The sequence below is a fragment of the Phycodurus eques genome, chromosome 1, assembly GCF_024500275.1.
Source record: "Phycodurus eques isolate BA_2022a chromosome 1, UOR_Pequ_1.1, whole genome shotgun sequence".
NCBI lineage: Eukaryota > Metazoa > Chordata > Actinopteri > Syngnathiformes > Syngnathidae > Phycodurus > Phycodurus eques.
In genome coordinates, this window is record NC_084525.1 from 34,787,842 (window position 1) to 34,806,476 (window position 18,635).

Genomic DNA, 18,635 nt, shown 5'->3' on the forward strand with positions numbered 1-18,635 from the left:
TCTTCTGTTAAGAAATTTTCTGGAACAGCACATTTCTGCTCGTGAAATCAGATTTCAGAATATGCATTATTTTTGTGTGCATGCAATAGAGATGTTTCAGATTACTTCCAATATTACATTCAAAGCATGCTGTTTACAAAGTTGAAACCCATTTAATGAATAAGTGGGCTCAGGAACACTTAAAACCAGTCAGTTAACACAGTTGGTCGCTATATCTACAAAGTGAAAGTCTATCAACAACAGCCAGAAACACCACCGGTTTCTCTGGTCTCAAGCTCATCTGAAAGGGACTGATGCAAAGTGGAAAAGTGTGCTGTGGTCTGACGGGTCCACATTTCAAATTATTTTGGGGAATCATTTACGTCGCGTCTTCCGAGCCAAAGAGGAAAAGGACCATCTGGATTGTTATCAGCATAAAGTTCAAAAGCCAACATCTGTGATGGTATGGGGCTGTGTTAGTGCCCATGGCATGGCTAACTTGCACATCTATGAAGGCACCATTAATGCTGAAAGGTACACACAGGTTTTGGAGCAACATATGGTGCCATCCAAGCAACGTCTTTTTCAGGGACGTCCCTGCTCCTTTCAGCAAGACCATGCCAAGCCGCATTCTGCATGTGTTACAACAGCGTGGCTTCGTTGTAAAAGAGTGCGAGTAGTAGACTAGCCTGCCGGCAGTCCAGACCTGTCTCTCATTTAAAATGTGTGGTAGATTATGAAGCACAAAGCGGAGACCCCGGACTGTTGAGTAACTGAAGTTGTAAATCAAGCAAGAATAGGAAATAATTCCACCTAGAAAGCTTCAACAATTTGTGTCCTCGGTTCCCAAACGCTATTTAGTGTTGTTAAAAGGAAAGGTAATGTAACACAGTGGTAAACATGCCCGTCCCAGATTTTGTGGAAGTTGTTACAGATATCAAATTCAAAATGAGTGAATTTCTAAAAAAAAAAAAAAAAAAAGAAAAACATTTATCACTTTGAACATTAAATAAATAGCTTGTCTTTGTGGTGTATTCAGTTGAATATAGGTTGACAAGGATTTGCAAATCATCGTATTCTCTTTTTATTATTTATTAATTTACAGACCGTCGCAACTTAATTGGAGCTGGGGTTTGTACTGCGGTCAGTGACTATGTTTAAATACTGCATTGATTACAGTATTATAGTCATAATATTATGCTTACAAAATAAATAACATGAAACAATGGCTATTGAGTCAATTTCATTACATTGTGTCATTAGTTTATCAATTTAATTTAGTTTTTAGAACAGACAAAGATCATAATATTAATCTTATATTATCAGATAAAGTGCGTCACAGTTATGTCTTTTGTGTTTACTATCACTTAAACTTAAAACAACCAGCACATTAAAAGTCACAAGATCCAAACATCAGTGTTGCAGGACTCTGATAAAAGAGGACCTTGTTGTGTAAGACTTGAACAAGGGACCAGAGACTCGTGAAGGAACTGTTAAGTACAGATTCAGCAGTCTGCATGAAACATGAAAGGTAAATATTTGGGCAACACAAATGATTTGCATTCATTCTGATATGCATACAGTAATTTCATTTGTGTGGCAGACTGCTCATTGACATTGTGGCGCTATTCGAGGGCAGCAACTGTCGGGAGCTTTGAGTTGGTGTAAATGTTTAGAAAGGGACTTCTATTAAACTATTAAACTCCAGAAAAACAAATATTCTCCCTGGAGCCTCTCCCAGCATTTTTTTGAATTGAGTAAAACTCTGTGAAGGATGGGAGGAAGCTAAGCAGGAAGTGCAACCAAAGTTCTACATAAGAAATGATGACACAGAAAGCATTGGATTGAACAAAAGGTAACGCTAGAACTTGAACTTTAATGAAACATTTCCTTCAATTCCATAATTTATGTGTATAAACACAACAGAATGTCATCCTAAAAACAAAAGGAAAGCCCTGACAAAGAAAACCTCACCCTGTCCAATAATAGTATTATCTCCAAGTTGTGTGAGTTATGTACAGTATTTTAAGCAAACAAAATTGTGTGAAAGACGCAAAAATACATTTTATAGAATACATTTTGTTGGGGAGATTAATGCTTTTCTTCGTAGAGCGACAATGTTTCGGATTTCATGCAGCAGACACTGCAAAAGACAATATATCTGGGTAGTTACTTGATACAATAAGAAGCTCTGACCGTAGCCACAAAACTAAAAAGTAAAGCTTAATATTCATATTCTTTACTGATGCCATCAGACAGAAAACAGCGACGCATAGCAAGTCTAGTACAGTATACAATTTAGACTATGATAAAATATTGCGGTTATTATTTGTAATAACAGCAGTAGTTACATGTTTTTTATTTTTGTTTTAATGTCAGCTGATGGTATTGTTGTTGGACCTTAACATTGAGCTCAATAGGAATGACAGAAAACAAACAGTATAAATAGTATATCACAGAAAGTTGCAAGAGACAAACTTTCAAACAGGCACTGCTGGAAACAACTCTTCCGATATCAGCGTCAGCCTTTGGCACTAGCATTGCACAACCATAAACATACATAGATGCTATCAGTATACAACCTCATCTGCAGGTTAAATGTTCATTGATAAATGGCATTTTAGACGGCAGCACAGTGCTACATGCGACTTGAGCCCTAGATGATGAGACATTCAACAATTTATTGTCATGTAAAGACATCAGTTCTCAAAAGATAGACAAACAACATCTGCAGTCAAAGTTGTCACTTGTTCTAAACAGCGACTAATAAGGAAAATTAAACAGCAAATATTGTATTAGTAGTGGTTCTTGGCATTTATTCCCATTTACCACAGATATTTGAAGTGCCATTACATGTAAACCATAGGTTTCAGCAATAGCATTAGAGCATTTTCATACTCTGAAGTACCCCTGCGAATATTTACAATTGCTGCACTACAAATCTTGATGATGCCAATGTTGGATTTTCCTCTGCCCATTCTTTCCATTTCAATACAATACTTGAAATTGTGTCTGTTTTCCTCACCTCAGTTACTTGTACTTGCTATCTCCTTGCACAATGAGGTAGAATACTGTATAATGTCAATATGTTTTCAGGAGTCTCAACATGGGAAAGACTGTCCAAATCTGGTCTTGGATGGCATGAAAATAAAAATGGGAAGTTGTTAAAAAGTCGATAAAACTTACATGCAAGTCATCAAATATATGATGTAAAAACCATTGATAATATTTTTTTTACATTTCCGAAAAACCAACATCTTTTTATGCAGACAAACCGAACACATCGGAATTTCAGTTTTGTTCATGCCTATGTTTTATGATCTTTGTTGCTGCTGTATGTGTCAAAGAGCCTTATGAGAAATTGCCACACGGCACAGTCACTGCAGTCCTGCCATCTGAGTGTCTTTTTCTTGACTTCCGTCAAAGTTCAGACACAGTTGAGACACTTTACCTGTTGGCTTATAGCACTGAACAAAGTCCGTGGAGACTCTCTGAGATTCTGGGCAACTAATGAAAGTTACTGACGTGACACTTGACATCATCAAGGCTCAGTACAGTACCCTGATCATTGTTATTGTGTTTGTGCTTTTTATCAGAGCAGCGACACAGCTTGTACTTTATCACCTGAAAAGATAAAACAGAATGGTCAATGACTATAAAGAAAACAGGATTAACATAAGTACCGTGGATATAAAAAGTTTGCTTACCCCTGTTCAAATGCCAACTTTTTGGGAAACTGACACCAAAAATAAACCATTTCAGAATAAATTCACCATTAATGTGACCTGTAACTTCTACGACTCAATTGGATAGGGGGCAAGCTGGAGCCTATCCCAGCTGAATCTGGGCGAGAGGCGGGGATACACCCTGAACTGGTCACCAGCCATTTGCAGGGCACATAGAAACAAACAACAATTCACACTCACATTCACAACTGCGGGAAATTTAAAGTTTTCAATTAACTTACCATTCATGTTGTTGGGCCCATGAAATTATGGCCAACAAGATCAACCTTGGTTTCATCGGTCCATAACACATTTTCACAGTTTTTGCAAAATGTAGCCAGGCTTGGATTTCCATCCATCCATCCATTTTCTGAGCCGCTTTTCCTCACTAGGGTCGCGGGCGTGCTGGAGCCTATCCCAGCTGTCATCGGGCAGGAAGCGGGGTACACCCTGAACTGGTTGCCAGCCAATCGCAGGGCACATAGAAACAAACAACCATTCGCACTCACAGTCATGCCTACGGGCAATTTAGGGTCTCCAATTAATGCATGTTTTTGGGATGTGGGAGGAAACCGGAGAGCCTGGAGAAAACCCACGCAGGCATGGGGAGAACATGCAAACTCCACACAGGCGGGGCCGGGGATTGAACCCGGGTCCTCAGAACTGTGAGACTGACGCTCTAACCAGTCGGCCACCGTGCCGCCAGGGCTTGGATTTATTTTTTATTTTTTGTAAGATAAGGCTTCTGTCTTCCCACCCTACTCCATAGTCCTGACATACAGTAGAAGAAGAAGGGAGATTCTTGTCACATGTACTGAATAGCCAGACCCGCCAGAAATCCCTGCAGCTCCTGCAATGTTATAGTTGGCCTCTTGGCAGCCTCCCTGACCAATTTCTCCCTCGTCTTTTCATCAATTTTGGAAGGACATCCAGTTCTTGGTAATGTCACTGTTGTTCCATATTTTCTCCACTTTTTTTTTTTGTCCTGTTCGTCAAACAGAAAGTGGAATCCTGAAAATTCAAAATATAAGAGAGTTTTTGCGTAACCAAAGACCAAAAGCATTGAATTGGTGTACATTCCCATTTAGCATGACAATAGGTGTCTGGGGTATTTTTGGTGCATTGTGGCATATATTAGATGGAGAGAAGCCCATTTTATGCATAGTGTACTGAGTAAAGTGTGTTCTATGGAGCACTTTATATTGTATAAGATGTAGATTTGTGTTTTTTGTCATTCTAAACGTATTATTACAAATCTGTATCCAGTAGCTACGGTCAGCGGACATGGAAAGGTCTTCTTCCCATTTGGTGATTGGTAAGTGCATTGATTTCGTTCATGAAAGTAATTTATAAACTTTTGAGAGATTTCTTTTACTTTGCGGGAGAAGCTTAATTATTTGCTTGACAAACTCCGGCAGTTGCAGGTGCTCTGGAGTGTTGGTATTCTTTTTTTTAATTGCTGCTTTTAATTTATTGTATTGAAGAAGGTTTACGCCTGTTATTTGTAATTCTTGGATCAGTTCATGACGTGTCCTAAAACCATTATTGTTAAATAGTTGTAGTAAGTGATCAATTTCATGTTGTTCCCATGTGCTAAAATGAATATTATTAATTTCTAAATCTGGATTATGACAGATTGGGGAGAGCATACTGGGACCTAATTAAGATCCTGTCGATTCTAAACTTTGCCACCAAACCGTGAAAGTGGATGCGATTATTGGGTTCTTGAAGCATTTATGGCGTTTAAGACTTGTTGAAATAAATGGGAGTTTTGGGAGTTTGATGTTGTTGCAGTCTATTTGTTATTATATTTTCTCCTCTTGATGATTAATGTCATCACTGTTTTCCATGGTATATTTAATGCCTTGGGAATTCTTTTGTACCCATCTCCTGACTGATACTTTGAACACAACAATGAGATCCCTCTAATGATGTAAAAGCTCTATGTGGATGATGGCTTGTGTTGTGATGCGACTACAAAAATGTCAGGAAAAGCACACTACAACAGCTGAACTTTATTTGGGTTAATCAGAGGCACTTTAAATTGTAGCAGGTGTGTGCTGACTCCTATTTAATATGAATTTGAATGTGAGTGGTCAATTCTTAAAGCCACAGCCCCAGTTAAAAGGTGTGCACACTTGTGCAAACACGTTTTTTTTTTTGGCTTCCCCTGTTGAAAATATTTCTTTTTTTTATTGAGTTGTACAAGTTATAGGTCACATTAATGGTTGAAACACTTTTGAAATGCTTTAACCATCCTATCCATTTTCTGAGCCGCTTCTCCTCACTCGGGTCGAGGGCGTGCTGGAGCCTATCCCAGCTATCATCTGGCAGGAGGCAGGGTAATCGCAGGGCACATATAAACAAACAACCATTCGCACTCACATTCACACCTACTGGCAAGTTAGAGCTGTCAATTAACCTACCATGCATGTTTTTGGGATGTGGGAGGAAACCGCAGTGCCCGGAGAAAACCCACACAGGCACGGGATGAACCTGCAAACTCCACACAGGCGGGGCCGGAGATTGAACCTCGGTCCTCAGAGCTGTGAGGCAGACACTCTAACCAGTCGTCTGCCGAAATGCTTTATGTTGGTCTTATTATTTATTTCATTAAAACCTGGCATTTGAACACGGGTGTGTAGACTTTCTATAACTAAAGTACTTTTTCAAGTTGACTCACCTCATAGAGATAGTCAAATAGCTCCAGAATGGTGAGTATGCTCGCACCAATAAAAAGTCCCATTTGTCCACCAATATCACCTGGAATATTCAAATCAAGGCAGGCAGGATAATTACAGTAAATTAAAATGATCAAAATGAAAAGGAAGCACAAATTCTCTATGTCCAGTTATTGATGATTCCAATAATATTGTACCTAATAGTCCAGCCACTTCATATGCCTTCTTCTGTTCAATAGTTTCATAGTTGAGAGCCTCAAAAAAGATGTCCAAAACCAGGAGGTTTTCCCTGCAGAGTTTAGAGTTCATATTCATCATAGAAAGGAAATGGTGCAATTTCTTTCACCACTGAAAAAAACAGTTCCAAGGTATCTTTATAGCATGTTTGTGACACACTTATCGGTACCTAAAATACCCCAAGGATCCTGAATTATAGCAGACTCTTACCCCAATCTTTCTAGTCACCCTGAATTTAGCTTCTTTTGAGGCGTGGTCCTGTCTTATGCAAATTAGCAACTCTACAACGGGTGCCCGTTTTATTTATATAGCACTTTTCATACATAAAAATGCAACCCAAAGTGTTTCACAGAGATAAAAACAGACAATTAATATAGCGGGAAATGTGAGCCACCCACTCCTCCCCCCCCCACCAAACTTTCTCCCATTTTCCCTCTTTTTTTTTTCTTCCCTGTGTTCTGGACAGTTTGGTCCATTTTGAGGTGTTTCCAAAGTTATCTGGGGTCACATCAATAAATTTGCCCCTACCCCAACAGAGAGCAAACACTATACCAATCAGTCAGAGGAGGGAGTATTTGCTATTGTCATTTCTAATAATACTAATTGGGCATTTCTTTACATTTGAATCAATTATGTCTATGTTTTCCATGTTAGAAGTTGTCAACTTATTGCAAATATGTGCAGCTTCCCCACTTGAAAGAGAATTATTCAGCAACAGATTTTTCCTGGAGTTTACTCAATGACCAAGCAACATTTACCTTTTGTCTCATTTTATTTTGCATTCAGTAGTTTGACAGTTCATCAAGAAGTTTCATTACTTTGATTTGTCTCGACGAATGAGGTGCTTTAAGTGTCATGACATCTGCATTTTAATGATTTAGGATGTTGAGAACTATATACAAAAATAACAAGAGAAATTGTGTTATTGTAAATGAGTGTAAGTAGTATGAAAGAAACATAATACACAAATTTGTAATTTCTGTGCCGTTAAGCTCCAGCCTTAAATGTATTCATTTTTCAATTTTCTCTGCAACAAATGTGGCTGTCACTGTTGTTTTAAGTTTTTAGTTTAACGTAAAATAATTTGTGTATTTACATGTTATTATTTCCCTTTAACATTGTAACGAAGATATTTGGCTTTGTCACTAGTCCACGGTAAGTGAGCTGTCTCCATTCCTGTCTATATTGGCCAAAAAACACTTGAGGCTGACTCTGAGATGGGACCACAATGAAGGCACTGGGACAGATGTTTGGATTTTCTCCTTTCTGTTTTTCCTTCAATACAATAATTTCCTCTTCATGTCTATATTGTGTACTATATAAATACAGTATATCATCATCATCAGCAGCCATTTTTTATCTACTGCAGGATGAAGGCCTTTTCTTCACGTTTCCAAGGACTATGGCAGTTTGCAATTTGTATATATACGTGTGTGTGTGTGTGTGTGTGCGTGTGTGTATATATATATATATATTATATATATATATATACCAATCAGCCCAGCAGAGGATGTACTTCCTGCGGCTTCTGAGAAAGCACGGCCTGCCATCGGAGCTGCTGAGACAGTTCTACACAGCGGTCATCGAATCAGTCCTGTGTTCTTCCATCACAGTCTGGTTTGGTGCTGCTACAAAAAAGGACAAACTCCGACTGCAACGGACAATCAAAACTGCTGAAAGGATTGTCGGTACCCCCCTACCCACCATTGAGGACTTGCACGCTGCCAGAACTAAGACAAGGGCGTGCAAAATTCTCTCGGACCGTCTGCACCCCGGTCACCGGCTCTTCCAGCTCCTTCCCTCAGGTAGGCGCTACCGATCAACGCAAACTAGAACTAGTAGACATTCCAACAGCTTCTTCCCTCTTGCGATCAACTTCTTAAACACCTAACCTATAATTCCATTACAACAAGCTGGCAATTTTTTGACTTGAGTTCGTTGTCACATTTCTGTGGGGCCAATTATTTATTACTCGTGCACTCACTGTAGTTGTCTCGCCATGCTGCACTATTTGCATATACTGGCCACTCATGCCAGAGTAGCATCTGCTCCATTTGCACACTGATTGAGGAGTATCTGTAACATTTGCACAACCAACATTGTCCCAGATGATCGCACTACTCGTCACTTTAAACCGCATACACTCCTTGAAGTCTCACCGCCCTTTGCACAATGGTCATTGCACCGGACTATTGCAATATTAGTCGTTCGAACTGCTCTAAGTGCTAGAGGACTCTGCATCTTTTTGCACAATTGTTTTTTGTCAATGTCTTGATGTCCCCAAAGTGTTCTGTAAATTGACTGTCTGTTGTACTAGAGCGGCTCCAACTACCGGAGACAAATTCCTTGTGTGTTTTGGACATACTTGGCAAATAAAGATGATTCTGATTCTGATTCTGATTCTGATTCTGATATATATATATATATATATATATATATATATATATATATATATATATATATATATTTACTGTAATATGTTTTAATTTGAAATGTGGACATTTAATTTGAAGAGAGGGAAGGATGTCAGATTTATTTTTGTATTGATATCTGTATTTTGTAGTCGACCTATTTCATTATTTAATTTTTGGGACAACTGGAATGTATTGGCGGAGGGATATATTCTAATGGGGATTTCTCTCTCCGTGTGATGTTCTTTCACCCACAACTTTCGACTTGAGATGAACTCTCACTTGTACAGCACTAGAGTGCTCCTGTTACAATATGATTAAATAATTTGGTGGATCATCTCTTCAAGGGGGAGCGGTAGAGGCGGCTCGTGGAGGGCAGTGTCTCCAGATGCAGTGTTTCCAGATGACTACAGTTCAATTGAGGTGTTGTGTCACTGTCTAAAACAGATACATAACTGGATGAGCCAAGATTTTCTTCAATTAAACCACAACAAAACTGAGATAATTGTTTTTGGCAATAAAGAAAAGAGGATTGTTGTTAGTAAATACTTGGACCCACTCTCTTAAAAAACCAAAGACCAAGTCTGAAACCTTGGTGTGCTGATCGATTCCGACCTGACTTTCAACACTAATATCAAATCAATTACTAAAACTGCCTTCTACCAGCTGAATAACATATCCAGAGTGTAGGCTGGCATGTGTCAAGCAGACAAGGAGAAGCTCATCCGTGGTTTTATCTCAAGTAGACTTGACTATTGTAATGGTCTTCTGACTGGACTCGCCCAAAAGAGCAATAAACAACTACAGCTCTTTCAGAATGCTGCAGCTCTGGTTCTGACCAGAACAAAGAGGTCAGAGCATAATACTCCAATTCTAAAGTCTCTACACTGGCTCCCAGTCAGCTATAAAATAGATTTTAAAATTATGCTACTGGTCTATAAATCACTCGATAAAACGGACCCTGATATAACAGATATCGGATAAAACGGACCGTCGGGACTGAGTTTCCTTTTGTCACATAAAATGCCGTTGATAGTCTGTTAGTTCCAGAATTGCCCGCAATACCAGAAGGCAGGTATACTAGATCCAATTCCAAAAGACGTGCCTCCTGTGCCTATATGGCGCCCATGCTGAATGTGGGGCATTGACATGGCGGCCATGTGATCTGTGTCATCTATCTATTGTGCATAAAGTGAGAGAGAGAGAGAGCAGCATGGCTCTGAGTAATACAAAACAGAAGTCGGAGTCTGGAACATGCTGTTTTTGGTACTGTAACAGTTTTTTGTCAAGCCGTTCACCTTTGGCATCTGATTTTGAACTAGGAAGCACACTAATTTCTCGGGGCTCATGAAATCGACTCGCCTATGATGAGTACTGTACGTCAACAATGTCACCATTACCAAGCAAACCGGTGTGGTAAGTTTGGATAAAATGGGAAACTTTCAAACATATTCAAGCTTTTTTAAATGCATTTATTTACAATAACTTTGTATTGTGCTGTGCGTTTTAGGCCACAAAAAAAAAAAAAAAAACGTACAAACCGATAATTTTGTACTGTACAGTAATATGGGTGCATATGGCCTCAAAAAAAAGGAAAAAAAAGCTTCAATGTAACGGACAATCTGCTATATCGGATGACCCCCCTAGTCTGTTCTATCAAGGTTCCACTGTATAAATATGTACACAATTAGCAAAGGTTTAAGGAATGTAAATTATGAATATTAACACATTTCCTTAAAGGGTAAGGGACTTTGTAGCCTTTTCTACAGTTATGTGTGTTTATTGTTGTGTGTTGCTGTGGAGGAGGTTGTGAGAGCAAGAAGTGTTCTGCTTAGCGCTGTTAACCCCGAGGGGATTTGAATGCATCACTCTGCACATTGTGGGGAAAATGGGAGAGAGAGTCTCGAGTTAAGCTGATTTCAAAGTACTGTACATAGTTCACTTTGCGCCTCTTCTTTTATTATTTTTTAATATTTTTTTTCATTCTCATATCATTTTAATATAAATATATTGAAGGTGAATTTACCCCCTGCAAAATAAATAAAATATTTTTAATATATTTGTTATTTTCACACAATGTTTGGCGCCCCCTTGAGGCTGCAGCCGCCTTCGCATCTCTTAACCCTGCCCTCTGTGCGGGCCAGCCCTGGTATTACCCCTTTAACCTGGATGACCACATTCACAGTTTTCAATTGAGACAAACTAAATCATTAAATTTATTGCTGGTACTTACTTAATGTACTGCTCAGATTTGTTGTATTTCTTTGCAAGATATTTAGCAGAGGCCTTGCTGGGGATTTTTACAAAGGACAGTTCTTTGCTGTATCTGGTCATGTTGCATGGTGTTTCACATAGACAGAAATCATTGTCTCTCTGCACCAGGAAATCTGGAGGGGAAGAAAAAAAAGATTAATTAAAGACTTAAAGACTAGGTAATGTTGTGATATAAATTACAGTAATGTGGTATTTCCCTTTGTATAGGTCGAGACCAGAGTTGAACAAAAGCCTCTTTCTTACCAAGAGCGGGATCAGCACATTCTTTGTAGAGCTCCGGAGTGCAGTAGGGTGCATCGCCTGCAACCAAATCACATTAAGAAAAATGCATGTGACGTCCTCATTGGTCTTGGAAGGGCTTTCAGTAAATGTACTATATATTTATTAACATGGCTTAGGAGCGCAGTGATATATCGTTACCATTTTTGTTTACAAGTTAGTGGATTTACTTGTTCTTGACAGGCTTACTGCGGGAACTGTGGGTTCTACAATCCAAATAAATGTACAATAGGTCCATTGAAGACTCCTGTCCAATGTGACACAAATTGACAAAAATACTCTCCTTAAACTACTACCACACAAACAATTTTATGTTTCCATATTATTGAACACAACGTAAACTTTCACAGTGCAGGATGGAAAACATATGCGAACCTTGAATTTTCTTAACTGGTTGCGCCTACTTTGGCATAACCTCTACCCAATGTTTCTTTTAGTTGTAGATCAGACGTACACAACACTAATGAGAAATTTTGGACCTTGCTCTGCACAAAACTTTCAGTTCAGCAATATTCTTGGGATGTCTGGTGTGATCGCTCTCTTGAGGTCATGCTACAGCATCTCAATCAGATCGAGGTCAGCGCTCTGGCTGGGCCAATATAGAAGGTGTATTTTCTTCTGTTTAAGCTATTGGTTGATTAAATTGATTTGATTGGCCGACGGATGGGCTTACGTTCTACTGCAAAATTTCTTGATAAACTGTGGGGTTTTTTTTTATGTGTTGTGTTGTTACAGAGCTTCCATCCGCAGAACACATTGAGTGAGACATTGAGTTGGAGGATTTACTCAAAAGCAGATCAGCACGCGTAACATTATTAAAGAACTGAATGTCATGTTGGGTGCAAATGAATGTCAAGTGAGTGCAAATGTTGTTACTGTGTGTTTGTACACAAGACTTGTAAAACAAAAGTTATTGGATTGTAACGCCACTGATGGTGTAGTGGTACACTCGCCTGACTTTGGTGCAGGCAGCGTGGGTTCAGTTCCCACTCAGTGAAGGTGTGAATGTGAGTGCGAATGGTTGTCCGTGTCTATATGTGCCCTGTGACTGACTGGCGACCAGTTCAGGGTGTAGTCCGCCTTTCGCCCGAAGTCAGCTGGGATAGGCTCCAGCGTCCCGTGACCCTAACCAGGATAAGCGGTGTTGAAAATGGATGGATGGATGGATGGATGGATTGTAACTGCTAATGAGAGACACAAAGTGTTCCTGCTCGAGGAACATGAGAGGGCGGGGAACTGTGTGAAGAAAGAGAGAGAGTGCCGGTGCATTTTAAGGCATAAACACGCAAATGAAACCAGTGTGTGTATTTCACAATGTCTTGCTACTTTATTTATTGAACATTTTTTTTTTTGGATTGTGTTTTTTTTTTGGGGGGGGGGGGAGGTGGACTGAGGATGAGGGGTTCAGAAAATGGATGGATGGAACGGAAACAATTTTATGTTGAACACAACAATTAATTGCATTTCCTTTCATTTTAATAGGGAAATATGTTTTGAGACAAGAGCATGGTCATGGAATGAATTAAACTTGTATCTCAAGGTACCACTGTAGTAGCGCTGTGAAACATCATACAAGTTAACAATTCTTAACTGTATACAAGGCAGACAGCTTTAACCAACACCTCAAATCTCATCATATTGATTGGACATTAGGCTGACTCCTGACTCTGATTAGCTCTTGGAGAAACCATTAGCCTTGGGGTTCACATACTTTTTTTCCACCCTGGATTGGGAATATTTACATGGTGTGGCCAATAAAAACACAAAAACATACTTTTTGTGTAGTATTATTTTAAGATTACTGTCTGCTGTTTTTACTTGGATGAATGATCAGATTTAATTTTTTATGACCAATTTATGCAGAAATCCAGGTAATTCAAAAAGATTCACATACTTTTGATTTCAGGTGCACAGAAAATTTATGGATGATTTCTTACCTGGCATGTGCACCATGCGGCAGTTGCAGTTGTCCACTAGGTAGCGTGTTTCACAGTCAATACGACAGGCTGTAATGCTGTAAGTATCAAAGAAGTCTGAATCCATGGGTGTCACCTTGCAGTCACCCCAAGGTGGTGGAAGATATATCAGCTGCAACATTACACAACACTTTATTTTTGTATGCAAGGTATTTTAGAAACCAAATTAAGAGGAGAATATTTATTTAAAAAATTGTGTAAACTCTCAAAAGTATTGGAAAAGTGAGGCCTTTATTTTTTTCTATCAACTGAAAACATATAGGTTCATCCATCCATTTTCTGAGCCGCTTATCCTCACAAGGGTCATGGGAGAGGTGGAGCCTATCCCAGCTATCATCGGGCAAGAGGCGGGGTACACCCTGAACTGGTTGCCAGCCAATCGCAGGGCACATATAAACAAACAACCATTCGCACTCACATTCACACCTACGGGCAATTTAGAGTCGTCAATTAACCTACCACGCATGTCTTTGGGATGTGGGAGAAAACCGGAGTGCCCGGAGAAAACCCACCCAGGCAATAGGAGAACATGCAAACTCCACACAGGCGGGACCGGGGATTGAACCCCTGACCTCAAAACCGTGAAACAGACACTCTAACCACTCACCCACCATGCCACCACATGTAGGTTCAATGAAAAGAAATATGAGACAAGAGATTGCAGCTGGATGTACACAACTTAGAAGACAGAATCTTTTCTTTAAACTTTTTAATGCAAAACTATTGGAACGTGACTGACAAGTGTAATTGTTTACTCAAGTGTTTCCTATTAGATTTGTTATTCAAACAATGAATAGCAATGAATGTCCCAGCTCTGTGTATGTAAAAGCGGGTGTACGTGATGTAATAGCTTTGTCTTTTTCTTTCTTTCTTTTGGAACAGGATCACAAATTTTCATTGAACAACATGGTGGCAGCAGAAAAATGAATAAAGAAGTATTCACAAACATTTTGTCTACCAATTTAAAGAAAGCAAAGAATCATGCAGCTAGATAATGACTCAAAGCTCACACTGCTAAAACAATTGACTTCACCAGGAGCAAGAAGTGGAAGGTTTTAGACTGGTCAAGTGAGTCTCCAGACTTAAACCTTATAGAGCATGCATTTAGAGGAGACTGAAGTGATTAACACCTCAAAACAAACAACAACTGAAAGAGGTTGTGGTGGAAGCCAATGAAAGCATTGCAAAAGAACAATGCAATATAATAATGTCAATGGGTCACAGGCTTGATGCAGTTATTGCAAGCAATGAGTTGCAATATTATGTCGCATCTTGTGTTCGAATGCTTTTGCTCAATTATAACCTGAAAGAACACAAGAGAAAAAAGTCAAGACATTAACCATAAAAAGTTGTTACCCTCTGTTCCTGACAAGAGACAAAAGTTTGGAATCCAGGAGCCACTCCGAAACCGAGCTGATCGATGAAAGAAGGTTCATCTTGACTGTGGATCTGCACTTTGACCCCGGCTTCAAATGATGTCTCATCTGAATAGTGATGAATAATGTCAGTGTCAGTGCAACCCAGCACCAGACACACCTGTCCACAATGCCGGTGTGTGATCCTTTCAATAAGTGAATAGTGTTCTAACTCACCGGTTTCTCCCCAGACAGGCAGGTATTCATCCTGCTGGATGTCCAACATGAGCTCCAGTCCGTTACCCATTCCGCCCTTGGTGGTTATGAGGGGAGGGCGATCATTACCCCTGGCATTAAAGGTATAACATTTGCCATAACGAGTGAAGACCTGAGAGATAGACCAGAGAGATTGCTTTCCTGTAAACCATCAATTGGTTACAGTGAGCTAAAAAAAACCTCTTCTTAATAGTCCTTTTCCACTGGGGGTCAGTGTTTTTCTCCCTTTGCGGCTGAACATGCAGAAGAGAATAGGAGCCGTATATAGTGGAAAACCATGGAGACAAGAGAAGAGGAGAAAATAAAGGAAGATTTTTACTCTTGCATTTGGGAGGAAAACTCATGTCAGTGTGGTTTATGAAGACCTGCAGGCTGGTGATTAAACATTCCTTTTACCTACATGCACTTCATTGCAATTGTAAGGAACCTCATGTTACTATGGTGACCAAGTTTACCAGCCAGAAAAATTGCTGCCTTAATGTCTAGGAAAAGCTACAAATTAACAAATGTTAGCGGCTATGTGCGATATCAGCAGAGGTGTGTAGGGTATGACTATAATTATAGATAATATTGGTGTATACCGGTTGACTACAATGTGCCTGTTTTGACCTTTTTTGGGGGGGGGGGGGGGGGGGGGGGGGGTTAACCTGACATTGGAGCCTTTGCAAGATTATATAAAGCATCCAAGGTGTGAACGCATGAGGGCAACGATGTAAAGTGAAAGAGACTGTACAGTCAGAGTGAAAGTAGTAGAAAGCTGCACGGAGCCCTAAGGCACTCAACTCCACTGAGAATGAACATTTTCAACATTTTTCTAATTCAGTATGCTTTACAATTAAATCAATTTGAGGTGTAAAGCACAAATAACAGAAAAACACTTGCTCATTGATTTGACTGTTTTACATCACAGCCTGTAGACGATGAATTTAATCTTTGACGCTGGCTTCCTTTGATCGTCTGATAATGGCTCACATACAGTACAGTATTTGCGGAACTATATAGTGATCCTGGTTTGCATTATGAACAACAATCCCTAAAACACTGTGACTTTAGCATAAGTCAGTCACGCATAAATGTAATTGAATGGCCATGACAGGTGCGTGATGTTCAGCAGCATCATGATTGGTTATGAGGAGTGTGCGTCATGTCTTGTGTAATGGTGTATGGTGTGACAGAGATGGTATGTGTGGAAAAAGCATCCATCATGTACTGCATTTTACACAGTCTGTATATCTTACATACTGCAAGTAGTTGTTAAGATGAATGAATAGATCACAAAGTCATGTCAGGCATATTGTATGATGGAAGTGTTAAAGATTGACATCACAGATGAATAGATCATTCTATTCCTATTCATCTATTCATCAGTGATTATAAAGAGTTAAAGATGAACTTCACTTTAATTCTAATTTGTTATACTTCAGGTACTTTTCTACCCCCCCCCCCCCCACAATATTCAGTTCTTATTTTACAGACACAAGCCATCAGAGAGCTATGATCAATAAAGCTGTCCCTCACAACCAGTTTTGCTGTTTGAGTGCTTTAAAAGCACGCAACAGAGCATCATCATTAAAGCACATGAATTTACAATTCTGACTGCAGATGCACATTAGATTTTAAAAGAATCCCTGAATCACAAATACTTGCCCTTTCCCATCCATTTAACAAGGTCTGTCAACAGCAGGGTACATTCAATCCATTAGTGCTGTTGTGTTTATGGAAACACTTCCAAATTGTTGGAAGGATGAAGATATCAGGAGCGGCACTCTTAGTGTGATACATATGATTATTACATGCACGATCAGGTGTTTCATCTTCAGATGATTTTGCACGCACATTTTGCAGACTACTGTTGTTTCCGCAAGATAATGTTACACAACCATTTTTGGACTATTTCTTGCTTGCTAGTCACTAGCATTTCATCCATGTTGTCATTGCACAACAAGAACTGCCGCGGGGCAACGAAGTTACGCGGACTAATGAAAAAATAAAATCGATGATCCGTGTTTTCCATATCAAGCATGAATAAAATATCGATCGAATCGAGCTTCACGATATATTGCCCATCACTACTTCAGCTAGTTTCAGGCATTGGAATGCAATACAGAAATGACACAGTGGTCTGTATTAGAGGCTGACATTTTTCGGGCTTCCCAATGGGTCCTGCGGGAATCCCGTGTGTTTCCGCGGCAATCTCGTGGGATGGGAGCAAATGTCACCATCAAACACGGCATTGGGCAGGAGCGGGAGCGAAGGTGTTCGGGAGCGGGTGGGACCAGGAACTATTAAAACAATGTAACCAGGAATGGATGGGAGTGGAAACCATGATGGTGGCAGTTGATAGGAGTGGAAATCATGACAGGAGTGAAACCATGATGCAGTAATATTTTATTTCTAATCAAATCAATATTTGAACATTTCCCCTGAGCATCAAGCTAAACATTGCTAAACTAAGGGTCTAATACGGCTTTTGTTAATAAACCTATGTTGTGTTTCTTGATTATTCCAGAAATTCAATGTATTTATCACGGTAACTAAGGCAGACATGTACTCCATATTTTATACCGAGAAAGACAAATGTAGCAGGATTGACTAGGAGTAAGAAAAAGGGGTCAGGGAGATGGGAGTGGGATTCTGTAACATATTGGCTTGGCATTGGGATCAGTCTCTGTGGGAGTGGGATTTTTTTCCCAAAAACCTGGGATTGGGAGGGAGTGGGATCAACCTCTATGGGATGGGGAGGGAGCGGGAGTCAACATCCACTCCCATGTTAGCCTCTAGTCTATATTGGACTTCTTTTTTTTTTTTGGACATACTTGGCAAATAAAGATGATTCTGATTCTGATTTTGAGCGGTTGTACCTCAAACGGTGACATGAAACTCCACAACAATGTACAGTACACGCCACTCACAAACGAATAAAGAAAAACAACAACAAAATCCCCAGCATCCCAATCCTCTAGAATGTCGTGAATAAACTGCTGACTCACCAAGGTGATAATAATTCTTGGCTGGAACAGAGAGACACTCAAAAGAGAAAATAAATCATAGGGAGGTGAATTAAAGCCAGAAGCTGAATAAGACTGAAAGTGCAAGTGACTTAATGATACTTTTAACATGACCTTCCCAGACCCAATAGGTTGAAGTCAGAATTAAGTGTCCCCAGGGAGATGTCCTCTGCACACATTACAAACGTTAAAGCAGCTTCACAGACTCCAGACAGTACATTTAGTTAGTTTGTTCATATATGATTCCACAAATCAAAATCAAAGACCAAAGGTGGATACTGAAGCCAAGGTTTATATTGTCTTCCCTTCTAACACAATATCAAAGAGTGCAAAAGAGAATGTTAGAGAATGAATTAAACAAACTAAAAAAGAAAAAGTAAACTATTGCTCAAACTGGCATATTCTCGGCTTGGCAATATCGAAATTCATTTATA

At 39.6% G+C, this 18,635-nt stretch overlaps 1 protein-coding gene across 2 annotated transcripts in view; it reads right to left on the reverse strand.

The window, feature by feature from the left end:
* Positions 1-1,851: 1,851 nt before the first annotated feature.
* The window catches only part of LOC133416759 (acid-sensing ion channel 1A-like), a 62,206-nt gene continuing 45,422 nt past the window's right edge, over positions 1,852-18,635 (reverse strand). Inside the window, exons 3-10 of one of the 2 annotated variants that reach the window (XM_061703956.1) lie at positions 15,155-15,305; positions 14,919-15,046; positions 13,524-13,674; positions 11,551-11,607; positions 11,267-11,420; positions 6,583-6,674; positions 6,388-6,467; positions 1,852-3,603 (exon numbers count right to left, since the gene is read on the reverse strand). In XM_061703956.1, coding sequence (XP_061559940.1) covers positions 3,487-3,603; positions 6,388-6,467; positions 6,583-6,674; positions 11,267-11,420; positions 11,551-11,607; positions 13,524-13,674; positions 14,919-15,046; positions 15,155-15,305 — 930 coding nt within the window. In that variant the 3' untranslated portion in view covers positions 1,852-3,486. Of the gene's footprint in view, positions 3,604-6,387; positions 6,468-6,582; positions 6,734-11,266; positions 11,421-11,550; positions 11,608-13,523; positions 13,675-14,918; positions 15,047-15,154; positions 15,306-18,635 lie in introns of those variants that run through there. The other variant, XM_061704040.1, reaches the window with a different exon arrangement.